This window comes from Perissodus microlepis, chromosome 23 (genome assembly GCF_051167445.1).
Source record: "Perissodus microlepis isolate ML-2025 ecotype Zambia chromosome 23, ASM5116744v1, whole genome shotgun sequence".
In the NCBI taxonomy this organism is placed as follows: domain Eukaryota; kingdom Metazoa; phylum Chordata; class Actinopteri; order Cichliformes; family Cichlidae; genus Perissodus; species Perissodus microlepis.
Window position 1 is genome coordinate 847,557 of NC_140482.1, and position 20,571 is coordinate 868,127.

Sequence of the window (20,571 nt, forward strand, 5' to 3'; positions counted from 1 at the left end):
CTATATTTATATATTTATAAAGAATTTCAAACAACAATTAATTGATGCTCAAAGCAGGTTTATTTAATTAATATTCAGATTTCCAATTAGTTCCGAATTCATTCAGCAGCAAATCACATCACCAGTCACTTCAAGGCTGTATGTATTATTGTAAGGTAGACCCTACAATAATACATACAGAGAACCCAACAATCATATGACCCCCTATGAGCAAGCACTTTGGCGACAGTGGGAAGGAAAAACTCCCTTTTTACAGGAAGAAACCTCCAGCAGAACCAGGCTCAGGTTGGGGCGGCCATCTGCTGCGACCGGTTGGGGTGAGAGAAGGAAGACGTTTGTTGTAGGTCTGATTGAAGGACTGATGTGATGGTAAGTTGTCTGCTGCTCCGCTTTGAATATTGAGAGATTAGTTGATGGATTTCAAGCCAAATTGTGCCCAAGTTTAAGACCATATTCATTGGTTGTTTTTGTTGATGTTATTGTTTTGGGCTTTTTTTCCACAAGAATTTCTAGCTCCCCTAGAATTCTGGCCACCCAAACGATGATTGCTGCTGAGAGAGCACAAGGTTTTGTCCCCCTGTGTTATTCATATCAGTGCAGGGGGTTCTCCTTGAGAGGCCAGGGTCGAAAAAGGGATGCTTCAGAACCTCCGAGGGTGTTATGCGCTGATTTGCATCCAAGGCCAACATTTCTTTGATTAGCCTTACAAATAATGATTGGCCATTTTCCGGTCCTCGCCTAACCTTCAGCAGTTGTTCGAGGTCATCGAGACGCTTAAGTTTTATCCATCGAGTTTCCTTGGATCGATAATCTGTCTCGTATTGAAATTGTTCTTGGGTCTTAAATGTCCAGCGCTGTTCGTTGTAGTTATCCTCGATGAAATAGCAGTCAGTGTAGAAGCCAGACTCTAGAAGATGATCTGGTAGCTGACCCTGAGTTTCAATTATGAATTTCAAAACATCATAATCGTCTTCCCCAGGATAGAGAGGCACCCCTGTAGCAAGCTCCACAGCTACCAGCCCCAGAGACCACATGTCAATTGCTTCATCGTATGGAATGCCAAGCATAACCTCAGGGGCACAATAACCAACCGTCCCCACACGGTCACCAGGAATCACTGCAGAAGCAGGACATGCGAGGCCAAAGTCTATAAGTTTGACTTTGACGGGAGACTCACTGCGATTCACAACCATGATGTTTCCAGGTTTGAGGTCAGCATGAACTATTCCCACAGAACCCAGGTGGAACAGAGCATTTGCGAGCTGATGCAAAATTGGCCTGAGTTCTCTCATTGGGAGACCTCGGTTATTCCGGTCCCCAATGTAGTCCCACAGGCTTTGGTCGAGGAGTTCGAAATTCAAGCAAATGCGCTCTCCATCGAGGAAATAGCCGTTCCATTCGACAATGTTGCACCTGTCTGGATCCAAGCATCGTAGCTGCTCCAGGATGAAAATTTCCAGTTTTGCCTGGAGCAGAATTTCAGGGTCGCTTTTGTTGACTTTAATAGCAACAGTTTGGTTCTTTTTTGTATCGCGACATCTGGTTACCAAACCAAAGCCTCCTTCTCCAAGGAAGGCCTCTACCACGTGGTGATCTCCTAAAATGGTCCCTTCCGTTATTTGAAGATCATCTTCAGAGGCAGATGGGTTGGCTGAGGTGTTGATGTCTCCTTTTTGAGGAAATTCAACTGAGTTTTGGAAACTGCAGCTGAATTTTTGCGATCCATGACTTTTCCAGCTTGAAGGCTGCTGAGAGAGCACAAGGAGTTCTCCCCCTGTGCTATTCATGTCAGTGCAGGGGGTTCTCCTTGAGAGGCGAGGGTCGAAAAAGGGATGCTTCAGAACCTCCGAGGGTGTTATGCGCCGATTTGCATCCAAGGCCAACATTTCTTTGATTAGCCTTACAAATAATGTTTGGCCATTTTCCGGTCCTCGCCTAACTCTCAGCAGTTGTTCGAGGTCATCGAGACACTTAAGTTTTATCGATCGAGTTTCCTTGGATCGATAATCTGTCTCGTATTGAAATTGTTCTGGGGTCTTAAATGTCCAGCGCTGTTCATTGTAGTTATCCTCGATGAAATAGCAGTCAGTGTACAAGCCAGACTCTAGAAGATGATCTGGTAGCTGACCCTGAGTTTCAATTATGAATTTCAAAACATCATAATCGTCTTCCCCAGGATAGAGAGGCACCCCTGTAGCAAGCTCCACAGCTACCAGCCCCAGAGACCACATGTCAATTGCTTCATCATATGAAGTGCCAAGCATAATCTCAGGTGCACAATAACCAATTGTCCCCACAGCACCACCAGGAATCACTGCAGAAGCAGGGCATGCGATGCCAAAGTCTATAAGTTTGACTTTGACGGGAGACTCACTGCGGTTCACAACCATGATGTTGACAGGTTTGAGGTCAGCATGAACTATTCCCACAGTACCCAGGTGGAACAGAGCATTTGCGAGCTGATGCAAAATTGGCCTGATTTCTCTCATTGGGAGACCCTGGTTATTCCGGTCCCCAATGTAGTCTGACAGGCTTTGGTCGAGGAGTTCGAAATTCAAGCAAATGCGCTCTCCATCGAGGAAATAGCCGTTCCATTCGACAATGTTGCACCTGTCTGGATCCAAGCGTCGTAGCTGCTCCAGGATGAAAAGTTCCAGTTTTGCCTGGAGCAGAATTTCAGGGTCGCTCTTGTTGACTTTGATAGCAACAGTTTGGTTCTTTTTTGTATCGCGACATTTCGTTACGACACCAAAGCTTCCTTCTCCAAGGAAAGCCTCCACCACGTGGTGATCTCCCAAAATGGTCCCTTTAGATATTTCAAGCTCATCTGAGCCGAAGGATGGGTTGGCTGACATGGTGTAATGTGTCTGTTTGCGCTGTAAATTGGTGAGAAACAAAACTGAACTTGTTTTGGTTTCTCCTGTAAATTGCTCTCAAAACTTCTCGAAAGGGTTTTAGTTGCTGCAGGTCAACGTCCGTTAAGCATAAAGTAACAGGTGAGCGCTCCTATTTATGGGTTTTGGGATCAAAGCAAAGTTATGACGTCAGAAAGGATCAAAGCAAAGTTACCACTCAAAAGCGATCGAAGCATTCGAAGCGATCGAAGCGATTCTAATATGTGCGCATGCGCACACACGTGCTTGTTTTTGTAATATTGTTCACACTAAATTTGACCCTAATCAATTTAATATCAGTCAGTCAAAGAAAATGTTAGTTTTGGAAAATTTTAAAATGACATAACTGACAGTTAAAACATTTTTTGTTCATGTATTTGTATTGTTTTCGGGATTTTTTGCATACCATGTCAAGCTTTTCTGTATATAGTCATGTCGTAGATTTCGGAGCAAACAAGAAATTGAATTGGATTTTAATATTGCAGTGCTTGGATTTCGGATTTGGTGCTTAAAACTTCTTGAAACTGTAACCGTATTTCATTCACCACAAATAACTATCTGATTGAATAGTTTCTTATCAGATAGAGAAATAAAATGAGTCGCAAAGTCTAAAAGCAACATTTCTCTGCCTGGGCTGTACCTCTGCACGTTAGTCTGTTTCAATGTGTGACCCCCCACCCCCTCCCTGATCAGTCGGGGGTGAGTGCACTAATGTGCCTGGAAGCCGTTTTAATGAGTGTTTGCTGGAAAACGAAAAATACAAGAAGGATTTGTACGTTTTCACAACGGGGGAGTTGCGTAAGTACTAGTAAATAATTTTCTCGAGTGTGTACGTTACACATGTTATTTTTAAAAAATTGGTATTATTATTTTGCTAGCTAGCAAACTCGCGGGATAAAGGATTGAAGTGCACTCAGTGCGATACAATACGGTGCCGCTATTCTAACAGTTAGTTATTGCAGGGTAACTTGTAGCATATGCTGTGAATTTAACCAAGATTACACAGCAGTAGCAGTAATACGAGTTACTTCCCTCAAGTGAAAGCGTTAAACGTTAGCCCGATGCTTAACTAGCCAACGTCAGGCTTTCTGATTGAAGGCTAAAAGCGACGTTGTCACCAAGTAAACAGAATATTGATGATATTTTTGTGTCTTGCTGCAGCTTTTTCAAGTATTAACCTGGTGTCTTTGGGAACACCTTAGGGGGAAATGACGGTAATATGACTGAACCATATGGGAACAAAGAATAGGCACTTTTTTGTGCTACCGAAGTTTCCTCCTTTCATTCAAAATCTGTTTATCATTAAACAATTTAAACATAATGGCTTCAAGCTCACATTGAGGCCTGTGGGGCACTATCAGCCACTGAGACAGTAGACAAGTGACTATTTCACACTTTAAGGCTGCCTGTTTATTTAAGGGAGATGAACAGTACATTATAACTGTACATAATAATATCAATGATGATAGATTAAATAAATAGGTTTTTGAAAGACACTTGTGCATTTTTAAAGTCTAAAGTGTTGAATTGATCTGAGTATGTCATCTGTTCAAAGCCTCTCCCAGTCAGTGCTGTTCTCTATGCCTGTCTTACTCTACATGATGTTATTAGCACAAACACTTTAAAGGTGATAATTAGGTCTACAACAATAACACAGACTGCAATGTAGTTAAGCGTCTTACAGTTAGTTTTGAATGAATGAACTTAAAAAACAACACAAGCAAAGATCTGTCTCCTCCTGTTTTTTGTGTCACATAAGAAAGAAGCATCAATATCTGATGAGAAGACTTATTAATTTGGCCTTTCACGTGGTCTTACTCAGGTGATGCGAAGTGAAATATGCATCCTTTTTATGGTAATGTGCTGGAAAAGTTTGAAAATGGACATTAAACGTGCTTACAAAGTGCTTGAATTTGACCCTGAAAGGTGTATGAACCCAGAAAAAGTCACACTTGGAGTAAAAAACTCTCATAGCAAGTTAATCATATTCAATTGATTTGATGCTTTCAGCACAAAATTTAGCCACACAGTCAGGACAGCGTCTGATTTACCTTCATCGGTAAACGTGTTTATGCAGTACATAGTAACAGTGTGGCTGAGTCCTCTGGTTCAAATCAGTTCCAGTACATTTGGAGATGTAAGTCTTAACCTTTCACATGCATCGGGAAGGAAAATACAACCAACATTTAAATGTCTTAATTCAATTTATTTTAAGTGTCTTAATGAGCTGCTGCATGTGAAAGTTAGCAACCGTTGATTTTACTGGCCAACAGTTACTCAGTGTTAGCTCATTACTCTTTACTCTGAGTTGTTGGAAGAATCAGATCCCTCAGACCGCTGTGTGCAGAGAGTAGGAGGGTGTAAAATCTTTTAGCAGAGTCTGATGTCTTTGTCTTTCCATGATGAGCAACAATAATGAATATAGATTCTCTACAACAACTTTATTGTTTTGGAAGTATTAATATATTATCCCAAAACTTTTACATTTAAGCTTTTAATCAGACCAGCAAAAATCTAGTATTGAATTTTAGCGCAGTCATAAAAAATTGTTTGCTAAAAGCATTTTTGCAGCTGAATATTTTAAATTACAGTTAACTTTACTTTTTGGCTGTTTCACCTGTAAGACATTAAAATAACATGCTAAGGTTTAATAGTCTATAAGGAATACACTCTGAGCCCTGGGCAGTGTTGTGCTAATAAGAGAAGGTTTGTGTGTGCAGTGAAACAGTAATTTTTGTATTTCACAATTTATTGATATGTTTGATCCTTTCTGACCTGCGTTAATGAAGCAGCCATTAGAGCACCATGTCCGCTACAATAGTTCTGTAGTTTGATGCTTGAGTCATTGCAGACTTGTTGAAACTCCCTCACCCGTCAAAGCAGCGTCTGTGTTATTCGCGTCCAGCAGATGGCAGTGTTTCACGGCTGTCTGAAGCTTCAACTGGATTGTTCGTTTAAATTAGATCGTTGTATAGAATAGTTTGTGTTTGCCATGTTACAGTGGGGAGGAAAAACTCCCTTTTAACAGGAATATCTAGACATGAATGAGTATTCCAGTGGGGCACTATCTGTGCTATCTATAAGAAATATTAGGAACAACAAAACAAAGGATCGCGTCCAGTGGCATTTTAAGAGAGTGAATACCGAGGCTAAATGTCTTTGTAAAGCAAAAGCACTTTGTTAGCCTTTACAGTGTAAAGCTATGGATCAATGTGCAGTGAAGAAAAATCGAGGTGGCCAGTCCGTCCTTTCCTAACCAATCACAGAGCTCCTTACATTGCACCATGTGGCTAATTCACATTTTACTGATATTGCTGGGCTGCTGTCAATCATTTTGTCTTTATATTACAACAGAGCATTGACCTTTAACCTGTTTAATTCATACTGAGTATTTAAAAAAATGTATTGTCATAATAAATTCTGCCTCACTGAAACACCATTTTGCATTAGCACCTGACTTGTCACTGATGATATCACTGCACGAGCAGCTTTTAGGGCAAAAGGGGAAGCTACATTTAAAGGCTTTACTATCTGGACTTTTTGTATCCCTCCCATCTGCTCATAGCAGATGGCTAACCCTTCCCTGAGCCTGTATCTGCTGGAGGTTTCTTCCTGTTAAAAGCGTGTTCTTTCTTCCCACTGTCACCAAGTGCTTGCTCAAAAGTGATCATTTGATTGTAGAGGTTGTGTATTTATGTTGTACTCACTAGCCTGCATAATGCAGGGTGAATACTTATTTTGCTGTAATATTATCTTAGAAAAACCTGGTTGACAAAAATTTACACATTATAGAAATATAAAGCTAACATGGCCACCACTTCTGCTACTTTTACCACAAATAATTTCCTGAAGCACAGTAAAAGTCTCTCTGTTACCGACTGTTAGAAACCCAGCTCATATTTGGAGACAGTGGCTTGTAGCCTCCTAAAGGAGAGAGAAGGACATTTGTTTTAGTAATAATCTAATAACAGGCCAATTTTCTTCCTTCATCCAGACTTCATTCAGCAGAGAGCCATAAGCACAAGAAATGAGATGATGAGTGAGATCCACATTTTTTTTCTCAAACCCAGAGATTTATTGCTACGTGATAATGCCCACTTACAAAGCATGGAAGCTTAGTTGCAGTTTACACTCACTGATCACATTAATCAAATGTCTTTATGTTACAGGTTTAAAAGTTTTATCCAAGCACAGCTTCTCCATCACTGCTGGCTGGACACCTGTTCCATGGATGTGTCCTCTCTCTCTGTTTTCCACCCTTTCCCTGTGTGCCAGTTCCCCTCCGTCTGTCTTTTATGCGCTCGCTGTCTCTTGCTTATTTTTGTTGTGAAATGTATGAATTTGTAACCGTGTTAAGAAATGACATCAACTGAATGCAAGCAAAACTTCCAACAACAGTCAAGTATTGCTTCACTGTAAACCTGCAACCTCTGAACAAAGATCCACAAAGTTCCTTTTCCAAGACGTCTTTTTAATTCAGGAAAGTCTTCAGTTTTCATGTCTTGAATTTTCTTTTATTATAGTTATTAAAATGTACTGAAGATCGACCGATGAGCTAAAAGTCAAAGCAGAAGAGAGGACTTCTAGCTTTTTGCTTTGTCTTGCCTTGTTTTAACGCTGTGAAAACGCAGTGCAGAAAGAAAAACTAAAGCTTGTAGTGAAACAAGCAGCAGGTTTTACAGTTATTTACTCTTAATTATACAGTGACTCTGCTGTAATTCTATTGTAAAGTGCATTTTATAGTAACCTCAGATGTTTTTCTTTACTTTTGTGGGGTTTTGTTTGATTGTTTGTTTCCAGTATAGGTTTTCAAATAGAAGGGGAGGGATGTGGTTGTTAAACTGTTGCTTTGTGGAGCGGTGACACTGATGACTAGGACAGTGTTGTAAAAGGTGTAGCATAAAAAGAAGTCACAGAGGAATCCGTGTCCTTTTTCTTTCTGTTGCCTCCACAGGTCTGTTCTCTCCTTTCTGCATGACCCTCAGCTGCACACAGGTCAGTCTTTGGACTCGTCATTTTGATCTTCTATAATGTTTTGCTTGAGCATGTCCTGCTTTTCTGTAATGTTATTTCTACAGTTTTAGCAGTTCTTCTTGAGGGAAAGAGAAAGATCTAAAAATCTTATACGTTATATATGTTAAATAACATGTGTAGTGCTCACATGTAATGCAGATGTTAGCTTTGATCTAACCAATAAATCCTGATTGGATGTTGTTAGCGTTAGCACTTGTGTTTGCTTCCCTGCTGTACAACAGCATTACCAAAATACAACTGAAGAAACAAACTCAGTTATGAAAAGTTTGTGTTCAGTTTGCAGTCGCTGAAAATAATTACACCTTTGGGAATGACATGGAAATGGAAATGCTCCCACACTAAAGATTGGGATTTGTTTTGGGGATTTTCCATCTTAATTTATCTGTCTTATTTGGCTACATCTACGACACTGCTATGCTCTCTCTTGCCTATGTTTTCGTGGCTGCTGCTATCTGTATTTTAATATATATATGCAATGAAAATTCCCGTCTCGCCCCTCCCGGCAGTCTGTATACTTTAAGCTCGGGTAGTTTTTACACAGGACACGGGAGGATTATTGAGAAGAACCTAAGCAAACACGTGACAAGTTTTCAACAGGAATGAATGAAAGCAAAAATGTTACCTCACAGATCGTTTTCATGCCATCAGTAATGAGCTGGTTTCAGCTGGACTGCACACACTCAAATGGCAAAGACGGTTGTGTAGCCTTTGCAGAGAAGATGAAATGCATTCATGTAAATCAAAATGCATCTTTTAATTAAGGTAGAGGTTTGTCAGAGATATTATTCTCATAATGTACCTTTGTCCCAGCTGATTACCTTCATTAAACAGCAGGTTGCAAAAACCTCTTGTGTACCTCTTTTCAACCACTGGGAGGCGCTACAGCTTCATTCCTTTCACACTAAGGCAGCGGTAGGGAACTCCAGGCCTCGAGGGCCGGTGTCCCTGCAGGTTTTAGACGTTCCCTACCCCTGCACTAAGGCCTTTGAAATCTTCATTAACACTGAGCTTGAAATTTCTATCAGTCGAATGCAAAGGAGTCCTGTGGTTGTAGGACAGAGGAACATTAATCTGCCATCATTTAGATTATATGACAACAACCTTCAAATCTGAAGTCTCAGAAATCTGCTTCATGTACAAGTTCCTCCAATAATCGGGGCTAATATCACCAAATCGTACATAAACAGACTTTTACATGTTAAATATTTCTCAAATAAAAAAAACCCCAATATAAAATACTATATTATTAACAAAATATCTTAAGATACAGCTACAAATTGCTTGAAACATTTGCAATGAAATATATAAAACAGCTTTATTGTCAGTGAGGACAAAGTTATAGTGATGCTGTGCTGGAGTGTTCAAAAAAAGACAGAGATATGAAGTTTAAATATTGTATAATATTAAATATAAGAAAGAGCAAAGTTATAAAAACATTAATAATTGAAATCTGCAACAATATTCACATAAAGTGTATAATACAGAGTTAACTGTGTAATAGGTAAAGTTTAGGTCTTGCAGTCGAACAATGATCCCAAACACAGCAGCAAATCTACAGCAGAATAGCTGAAAATCAAGGTCCAGTCAAAGTCCAGACCTCAACCTGACTCTGATGTTGTGGTGGGACATTCAGAGAGCTGTGCATAAATAAATGCCCACAAACCTCAAACAACTGAAGCAACGTTGTAATGAAGAGTGGGCCAAAATTCCTCCACAACAATATGAGAGACTGATAAAGTCAAGCAGAAAACAATTACTTCACATTCGTGCTGCTAGAAGTGTTTCTAGTTATTCACAGGACTGTAGTTTGAATTTAAAGAAATGTGAAAGTGCACTGAAATTAACATAAAGTTATTGCAATTTTAAAAAAAAATCAAGAAATCTAAGAGGAAGAAACAATGTAAACCACACAAACTCTGTTCCTTATATTCTCCACATGGCAATGCACATAACAGACATAAAATATATGCATTTATCAATAAAAATATACAATTTTTCCATAGTCATAGCCAGGCCCGATTACTGCCAAACCTGTGCTGAATCAATCACTTAAATAGGACCTTTCTGACAAAGTAGAGTAGACCAAAAGATCCTCAAAAACTACACATCATGGCGCGATCCAATTAAATTCAGAAGCATATAAGAAACAAAGCAATCGAGATCTCTCAGTCTGGAGATGCAACGTCAAGATGAACAGAATCCAGTTTCTGGGATCCTGAAGGAGAATGTCTGGCCATCTGTTCACGACCACAAGCTGAAGTGTACTGATCCAAGGCACACCAACAAGTCCACCTCTAAGCAGCTTAAGTAAAACAAAATAAAGACTTTGGAATGGCTTAGCCAAAGTTCATACGTGAATCTGATTGAGGTGCTGTGACCTTGGAAAGGTGGTTCATACTCAAAAACCCTCCAGTGTGGCTGAATTACAACAATTTTGCAAAGATGAGTGGGCAGAAATTCCTCCACCACCTCGTAAAGGACTCATTGCCAGTTATCCCAAATGCTTTATTGCAGTTGTTTCTACTCAGGGTGGCCCAACCAGTTATTAGGTTTAGGGGGCAATCACTTTTTCCACACAGGGCCATAATAATGGCCGCCTTAATAATAAATGCCTTGATTTAGGAACTGCTTTTAATGTTTACTTGTGCTATTTTGCAAAAAATAAAATCTCTGCAAAAACATCAAAACTGCTGACCGTCTGACTTCAATATGAAATTATTAATCTTTTGACAAAAAAAAACATTTAAATTTGTAAAAAATAAGAAACCATAGAGGAACAAACAATATTGTTTGCTACATTCTAACATGGCAATCCAAATAACAGTAATGCAAACATATATATTTATCAATAAAAACAGATCGCCTTTTCACTGTTACAAAAGTTAAGTATATCAATGTTTGTTCAGCTTTCATAAATGTAAGTTTATAAGTACATTGTACATTTTTTTGGTAAAGTCCAACTTCTTTTAATACATGCAACACATTTCAGAACATTTGGGACAAAGACAACAAAAGACTGGAAATACTTCTTAAAAATCTGGTGAAACATTTTAAAGCCAGTGGGATTAAATGGGAGACATAAAAATTAATACTAGACAAAGACCGATTGAATCATGAAGCAAAGAATTAATAACTAAATCACAAGTAGAAAATGTTATGCAGATATTATTGGATAGATTTTGGTGTAGAAAAAAATTACAAGAAATCAAAAATGAAAGTTATCTCGTCTTTTTCTTTAAAGAGTAGCCTACTGCAGAGCAGCAACACTGACAAAGACCACCATCACCAATACTGCAGCTAATACAATGATCCAGGAGGAAACTTGAAAAAGCAGGAAAAATGTGACACTGATCAAAACTAATACATCAATTATTGATCAAAGAGAAAATGCATACTACCACAATGCATTGTTATTGCATCTCAGTTTCTCACCATCACTGATAATCTGACATCTGTTGGACCTCAGGAATCGTCTCCATCACCTCTCTGTGAGGAGCAGAGAGCACTCGTGCTGCACATCCCACCTGTGTGCTGTGTTTACATGAACCTGAGAGCACAGCTGCAGTGGCGACAGTGAATGTAGCGTTGGTGTTGGACACACTGACAGTGTTGTACTGTGAGAAGTTGAGGTCTTGTTGTGAGACACTGAGTGTTACAGTGGGAGCAGGTCGACCAGTGGCTGAACAGGAAACAACCCACTCTTCAGTAGAGTTTGACTCTCTGACATCAACAGCAGGTTCATGCAGCTCTGTGAAGGATCAGGAGATATACAATAAGGAGTATATTGTTAAAGATACATTGACTTCTAACACATGTAACGCATTAAGGTAAAATTTCTTACCATAAGGATGTGTTACACGATTTATAAACCCCAGTTTGTTAATTATTTGTTCATTATTCATAACTATATACTTAATTTTTTTTTAAATTAAGTGTTTTTGGTCAAATGGAATTTCTTTTTGGGTAATTTTTCAACATCCTTTAGCCCTCTTCCAAAATGTTTTAACCTTTCTGTCTCTAACAGTAAAACATTGTTCCTTTATCTTCTGTGTCTGGTGTGTTGGTCAGGATTAGCTAGCTTGGCAAAAATTTCACATTAAACAATTAAAGTGTGTTACTGTGAGGTGTGTGTTCGTACTATGAGTCACAGCTCGAGTTTTCTTGCAGGTGAAGGTGATGGTTTTTCACCTCGTTGTCATTCTTACATAAAAGTGTTTGACCCCTTCAGAAAAAAAACGAAATTTGGGATTATTTTTTGTTTTGTTCATTGTGTGTATTTGTTTCTACTTTTTACTTTTTCTTTTACTGTGTACAGCACATTGGTCAACCTGTGTTGTTTTTAGACATGGTTATTGATTGATTGATTGATATTTCTTTGATTAAAATACAGCCTACTCCACATCCTCCAAGTTACAGAGAAGAGGAACCATCTGGGGTGAACTTGTGCACTTGGTATTGGCTGTCATGGTCCCTGGGCCTCTCCGGCTCACTCATGTTGGCCACAGGTTTGTTTTGTTTTCTCTCCTGCTTCCCTGGGTGGAGCTCATTGTGGGCTCTCATCCTTGGCCCACGCATCTGCGGTGATTTCTAACCCTGTTGCTGATCAGGCGGCGTCCCCCTTGCCTATTTAACGCTGCGGCACGGAGTATTCGGCACTGGAACGTTGAACCTCCCATGTTTGTGCTCTCAGCTCTCCTAAGACAAACCCTCTCAGTGTTGTGTGGCGTATTGATCTAATTGGACTCTTTGTGTTTAGATCTCCCCGGAACTGGTGGCGGACCCTGACCTGTGATCCCTGTGTGTGTCAACATAAGTGGAAATTGGAGCGAGAGTGGCTGTGGAGAAGCGTGTGTGCGTAAGAAGAGGAGTGGCGGAGTTTGGGCCGAGTGGAGAGCGAGTGTGGATTCCTTCCCCTGGAGCCCTGAACCCCTGCCCCATTCACTGTATATACACATCACTGTGGTTTCCCTTCTGTGTTAATAAATTGTCAACCTTTTGCTTTCCAGAACGCTGTCTGCATCTGAATCCATCTGTTAGCCCTGACATTGGATACCTGGAAATCAGTGAAGGGACCATTAATGCTTAAACATGTACACAGGTTTGAGAGCAACCACCCAAAAGCTTCTGCTAATAAATACTAGTCTGTGTTTGTGATGCAAATGTTTCTGGCTGTGTTCACAAACATTTAGTAAGGTGAGTGAGGAATATTAATACTTATTATTAGATCATTAGCAAGACTATAGAACTTGACTGCACGCCAAGGTGGCAGTTCAGCCATTTGATTCATGTTGCAGCAGCTCATGAGTGAATGAACATCGTGCAATAAAAGTACTTCTAGAAGTACATTTTTGCAAAAACGTACATTGTGGAGGAATGTAGGGAAGACTCGAGAGAGCCCAATATTTTACTCAAATGTTAATCGCTGCATCACACAACTGAACATTCAAAGCGCCAAAACCTAACCTTCTCACTTCCCTTTACACTGGGTACGAGTGGAGCTACCTGGTGGTATGTACTTACATTTATTTAAATTTACTTGAGTAGGGTTATGGGTTGCCAACTCAGCATGCGGTCAAATTCTATAGAGTCATGCTAATGACCTAATGATTTTATTCAGGTGTGTTGCAGCAGAGATACATTTAAAAGCTTCTGGACACTGGCTCTCAAGGCCTGGAGTTTGACACCCCTGCTTTACACAAAGATGGGATCACAGTGCAAAGAATGAATGAATGAATAAAATATAAAAAATAAATAATTATTAAATAGTCTTACACATCAATGTCATTGGTTGACTTTTGAAGTATTTGAATCCTTATTGGGTTCCCTGAGTGAGAGAAGGATTAGAACACTTTAAAATCAGTACTGAAAATATGTGCAGACATTGCTAGATAGATTTTGGGTTAGCCTCCAAGAATCAATAAATCACTAATGATAGTTAATAAGATAAGACACATTACAAAACGACATACATTAAGTAGAAAGTGAAAAGGTAACTTTTCTTCAAGCAGCATAGTGGAGCAACAGAAAAAGACAAACCCCAACACCAGCACTACTGCAGCTATTACAGTGATTGAGGAAAAATCTGTGAAAAAAAACAGAAAAAAGTGACACTGACCAACAATAATACATCACTCATGAATTGAATGAAAAGGCAGAAGTACTGAAGTCATTGTTATTAGATCCCAGTCAAATTTACCCAAGTATCATCCGTCTCTAGTCTAGTCTGTGGTATACAGAAAGAGTGTCTCACCACCAACAGATGGTTTTTGGACCTCAGGAATCGTCACCATCACCTCTCTGTGAGGAGCAGAGAGCACTCGTGCTGCACATCCCACCTGTGTGCTGTGTTTACGTGAACCTGAGAGCACAGCTGCAGTGGCGACAGTGAATGTAGCGTTGGTGTTGGACACACTGACAGTGTTGTACTGTGAGAAGTTGAGGTCTTGTTGTGAGACACTGAGTGTTACAGTGGGAGCAGGTCGACCAGTGGCTGAACAGGAAACAACCCACTCTTCAGTAGAGTTTGACTCTCTGACATCAACAGCAGGTTCATGCAGCTCTGTGAAGGATCAGGAGATATTGCAAGGAATTTGTTGTTGAAAGGAAATCAGTAGCACATTTAAACACATTAATGCAAAAGTTCTTACCATAGACTTGGAGGCAGGTTCTACCAGTGAAGGAGCCTTCAGGATAAGTGTTAAACAGACAGTGATAGCAGCCTTCATCCTGCTCCGTCACATTCCTGACGACTATGGAGCAGTTCTGTAGTCCAGTATATTTAAACTTGACTTTATCGTTAAAGCCATCATTCACTCTCTGACCAAACTGCTTGCTGTAGGTGGCAACATTTGTCTCCACATCAGGAGAGATTTTCTGCCATGTGACCTGAAGGACGTCTTTAGTCTCCAAGAGCTGACAGCTGACTTCAGCATCTTCTCCCACTGCTGCCAGCACAGTCTGCTGTGTTTGTATCACTGCTGTTAGAGCTGCATGGAGAATAACACGAGTTAGAGATGTGGAACTGAGAGGTATTGATGGGAGGGATAAAACAATAATTCGGGTCATGGAGTAGTCTGTGTTTTAGCCTCAAACAAATTGACATATGGGTACCACTTAAATGTGATGTAGACTATAAATATAAACCTGACAGTCATTGTTTCATACTGTATGTTTCAGGTACATTTTCTTTCATCTATAAAAAAAAAGTAACACAATTCAGTGAGCTACCAACTAAACAAAGAAAGTCAGATAGACATACAGATCATGTTTATATTGGTTCTGTTGGTCCATGACCAATTCTGGAGGTCTGTACTGCATTTGAACTTTTTCAACAATTTGGAGGTCCAACCATGATTTAAGCTGGACATCAATATGGCGTTCAACATTAGAACCTTGGACTTGATGTATATTTTTTTGGACATCATGTAGATATCTATGACAAGTGCAGGGAATTTACAAGATTAATTGAGGTCATATTTTTTATTTACAAAATATCAATATTGGGGTTACAAAACAATCCCTTCAGTGGACCAAAAATGAATTATAAAACCCATCACTTCAACATAACCAATACCAGGACTGGTATCGCTACTATCAATATTTGGATCAATCCGTCCACGTCTAACTCGTGCTACTGTAGAAATTCCCATTGATTTTCTACATTTTCCCAGAGGCCTCCCCTTCTGTGGATTACTGGTATGTCATTTATTAATTTGTGCCTCAATTATTTCAGATCAGTTATTTCACTGGGGAAACCCTATATTGCCCACTTCCTAATTTCAGCACTGTTTGATCTTTCTCTTTGGTTTGTTGAGATTTTGGTCTCAAAACAGTCTCATTAATCTGAATGATGAACAACTCATGACACAGAAAGCTGATTTTGTTCTTTTTTATTAGGCTGAGTGTTCAGTGGGAGAAACGTTTTTTCACTTATTCAAACAAAATCTAAACTCTTCAGTAATTGTATCTCCCTCTAATTCTGTCTAAAGACAATCTCTTTGTCACTTCAGAGAAAAGTTCTCACATTTTAGGATCAATTTTTAATTATTACGAGTGAAGGTTCTTGTTTTCTTTTCTTTTTTTCTCTTGTCACAATAAATAACTTTAAAAAACAAAAACAACAATACGGAATAAAACTTACCTTTTGAAAAGGCCATAAAAAGAAAAAACAAACACATAATCCCACAGTCTGACATGGTGCACGTCTCTGTGTCCCCACTGGCTATTGTACCACGTATTGAAACAACGTCGTACAATAGCCAAATTATTGAAAACTCAAATGTCCCCGAAGGAAGGAAGAATCTCCCTTCCTTGTGGGACATTCCAAGGTGTGTTAGAATGATCAACTGTACCAAGTAAAGTACAAAAACTTCCCAGTGCAGTAGAGTTTCATCAGTGTTTTAATCAGCAAACTCAATAATTTTTTTCTGCATTTTGAAATTCAGTAAAGCTGTAGGTGTCAACATTTGTCTCCACATCTTGTAAGATTTTCTGTCATGTGACCTGAAGGATGTATTTAGTCTCCGAGAGCTGACAGCTGAATTCAGCATCTTCTCCCACTGCTGCCAGCACAGTCTGCTGTGCTTGTATCACTGCTGTTAGAGCTGCACAAACAAAATAAGAGGCTTTCATAGTCCGTGTTTTATGTTTCATTTAAAAAAAAACAACAACAACTACATAACAGAATTCAGTGAGGTACATACTGAACTTACAGGACAGAAACAAAGTACCAATCCTATTGCAGTAGTATATCTCCAGTAACAATACCAGCATTGGTATCAATACTATTGATAACTGCATCAATCTGCCCACCTCTAACTCGTGCTATTGTAGAAATTCCCTGTGAACTTATACATTTTCTCAGAAGCCTTCCCTCCGGGCATTACTGGTATGTTATTTATTATTTTGTGCTCCAAGTTCAGTTATTTCACTGGGGAAGCCCCGTAATGCCCACTTCTTCATTTCAGTACTGTTTGATCTTTCCCTTTAACATGTATGTAACTTTGGCTTGTTGAGATTTTAGCATTACTTCTGTCACCAACATTTTTAATGTTAATGCTATCTTTACTCTGTTATAATCATTTCTCTGTCTCAGGCATAACTGACTGAGATTTCTTTGGAAAAGTTCTCACATTTATGACCTTTTTAGGAGCTTCTTGTTTTGTTTTTTTTCCTGTCACAATAAATAACTTAAAAAACCAAAAATGACAATATGGAATAAAACCTACCTTTTGAAGAGGCCATTAGAAAAACTAACAAATGTATAATCCCACGGTCTGACATGGTGCACCATTTGCCATGTCTGTCCCCTCACTGGCTATTATACAATGCATAGAAACAAATTAGAGAATTTCACTTAGTCCCTTCCTTGTGGAAATTCCCAGCTGTGAAATAAACACAAAGTAAAGTACAAAAACTTCCCAGTGCAGTAGAGTGTCATCTGTGCATTCCTTGCAGGGCTGAAATATTTTAATCATCCATCTAAATCATTATTTTTCTGCATTTTGAGAATTCAGTAAAGCCTCTTCATCGCTTGGTAATTTTTATTTTTTAATACCTGCTACTCGAATCAGAAGCTGAGTTGCTCTTGGATGAATAAGTCACATAAATAATATATTTAAAAAAACAAAACAAATATATGTATGTAGTTAATTCTCTGCCCCCTTTTATGGGTCGCCAAAGCAGATCACCTGCCTCAATTTCACCCCATCCATCCTCTGCCACACCAACCCTGTATCTTCTCTGAGGTCTTCCTCTTTTCCTCCTTCCAGGCAGCTTCAGCTCCAACACATTCACCCTCCCTCCTCTGCTCATGTCAAAAAGAACATAAAGTCACGTGTCTGACCACCACCATCAGTTTCAGCTCTCTGCTCTTCTGCTCTCTCTTTCACATAGTTACAGATATAGCTGACCTCTCAGGTGGAGGCAGTATTCATCCAGAGGAGAGCTGCTTTACTACAAACTAATACACCATGTATGTTAGATGGGCAGAAAATGGCATCCAAGAAAGTAATAAGTTCTAATAGTGACCAGTAGAAAACCACCACACTCACACTGAAAATAAGGTACACAAGATTTATTTTTCCTCCAAAGCAGACTGGTGGCTGAGGACACAGTTCCGGCCTGCAATCCAAGGCCCAAAGCTGCCACGGTTGGAATTATTAGCCTGGTTACAAACAGGAAAAGGTGGTCACTAAGAAGAACAAGCAGCCAAGCACATACAAATTTCCTGAGAAATTCTTTCCAACAACCTTATCAGGCCTTGTGTTGTTAGAGAATGGGTTTCCACACCAGATCCTGGGAGTTCAACTCTCAAGCTCTTCTTCTTCAAGTCTTGAACTCCTGTCATTGGTTACCTCCGAATTCCAGAATAGGGTGTTGCTCCTTGAACTCAGCACACCAAAAGTTTCCAATCCAGTCTTTTTATCACAACAAGTCCACATAAATCCTGATTAAAACGAGTCCTCCCTCCAGTGTCATTTGATTATTTTAAAAGGAAAAGCTTCCAGGCCAGGTTAAAACTATTTTCCTTTGAAATGTTCATTTCTCTAACTGGAGTCTCCAATTTTAACTGGCTTCCCTTCTGCAACTGTGATCTTTCGATGATCCATCTGTATAAATCTGTAAATAGTCACTGTACCATTCTATTATAAAATTCTTGACAAATATCTGTTGTAATTCTTCTATTCTTGATACTTAATAAATGGTAAAGCATTTAATACTTTAAATGCTCTAGCTCTATTATCCCCAACCCACCCAAAACTATTTTTAAAATCTTTTCTCTTTCCCAACAATTCTCTAACACTTTAACAGGAAGATTTTTATTATGACCTTTCAAATGTATCCAATTGTTAACTATTAACTAGTTGTCTTCTAATATATAGTGGAATTTCTGTCACGGCTGGGGGCAGTCGTGTGGTGTATTGAAAAAAGGATCCAAATGCAGGTACTGGTTGGGGTGCGAGTGAGTGTTTATTTACAGCGGTGATAAGGTGACAAAAACAGGAAGAGCAGAGCGGGGAGTAAACAAACCTAAACTGGGAAAACTAACGAACAAAACTTAAACCAGACACTCACGGGAGGAGGAGCAAAATGCACAAAGAGAGATGGCAGAGAGACGCAGACTGAATACCAGGTAACATAGAATAATGCAGACTGACATGGAATTAAACAGACGACACGACAGAGAGCACAGGAAAACACAGGGCTTAAATACACGGGGAGTAATCAGGGAATGGGCCACAGGAGGGAGACACAGCTGGAAGAAATTAGGCTAACGAGACGGGGGAGAGGTAAACCTGAACACACTGACATGAGACATGAACTTTCAGAATAAAACAGGAAACTAACAGACAGAGAACCAGACAGGACACTGAACTTGACAGGCGGACTCATAAGTAGACACAATAACACCATGGACAGACAGAGGGAACACAGAGAAGTGGGAGCAGGCAGGCAAAGAACAGAAACCTAACAAATGGCAAAATCACAACAGAATACATACTCGGAATGAACAAAAGCATAAGGAAACACAAAACACTGAGTCGGCAGGCTCAGGACCATGACAATTTCTTCTGATTCTACTTGTAAAGCACACATTGGCATTGTTTTAACTGCCCTTAAGCAAAGTCTCAGTGCTTGAGCTTGGATAACATCCAAATTTTTTAGCCAATTTTTATCCACTGACCCATATACCACATGCCCAAAATCTATTCTTGAGCAAATTAACGTGACAGACCCTTTGTCAACCCTGCTAAAAATGTTATAATATTAAGTACCTTTTTACTTTTCCCCATAATGTGCTCTGTGATTTTTTTCAAGTTAATATCTTATTAAAAACTACACCCAAAAAACAGATTGTTTATTAATCTGTATCATCTTCATAATTAAATCATCTTCCAGACCTAAAAGAGGATCCATTGTCATCTACTTCTACAATAAATGGCTTATGGTTCTCTGTGGTAAACTCATCACATGAGCAGAACCTCAGCGGACGAGAAGAGAGATAAGCCTGAGCCCATAACAGAGGTCCTACCCTGCAGTGTTCCAATCAGGTAGGAAACTTTGGTGGTTTCATTGGGAAACGATCAGGGAGAGCAGCTGAATACGAGACCACATTGTAATAAAAATCCCCCACAACTACCCGGCTCCCTGGAAAAGGAGCATTACACATGCCAAAAGGCATAACCGTGTACTGCAGGAAGTGGTCCAGCGTTACAAAAGCTGAAATTATAATTCCCGTTGGCAGTAATGACACCCGTTTATGTCAATTGGAAGTCACTAAAATCTGTCTTGAATTGGTGTGCAACTTTGCCAAAACAATGTCGGACTCTGTAGTTTTCTCTGGTTTCCTCCCCAATTGGACCAGTAGTGACATGTTTAGCCGCATGTTCTCCTTAAATTGCTGGCTGTCTGAGTGGTGTCCAAAAAACAATGTGGGCTTCATAGATAATTGGGGAACTTTCTGGAGAAAACCGGGTCTTGTTAAGAGAGATGGAATCCATCCCAGCTGGATGGAGCAGCTCTCATTTTTAGAAATCTCAAAGTCTGGCCAAATTCATTAAATCCCACAAAATGTGACTATTCAGAGTTGGGACCAGGAAGCAGAGCTGCACCTCTCTGCAGCTTCTCTCCTCCTGCTTTG

The 20,571-nt window shown here is 39.6% G+C and overlaps 1 protein-coding gene across 1 annotated transcript; it reads right to left on the reverse strand.

Moving 5' to 3' along the window:
* LOC146360609 (uncharacterized) lies at window positions 1-3,034 on the reverse strand. The gene has a single exon (XM_084920501.1). The coding sequence runs from the start codon at window positions 2,853-2,855 to the stop codon at window positions 519-521; it is 2,337 nt and encodes a 778-aa protein (XP_084776627.1). The 5' UTR covers window positions 2,856-3,034; the 3' UTR covers window positions 1-518.
* Between the last annotated feature and the right edge of the window lie 17,537 nt (window positions 3,035-20,571).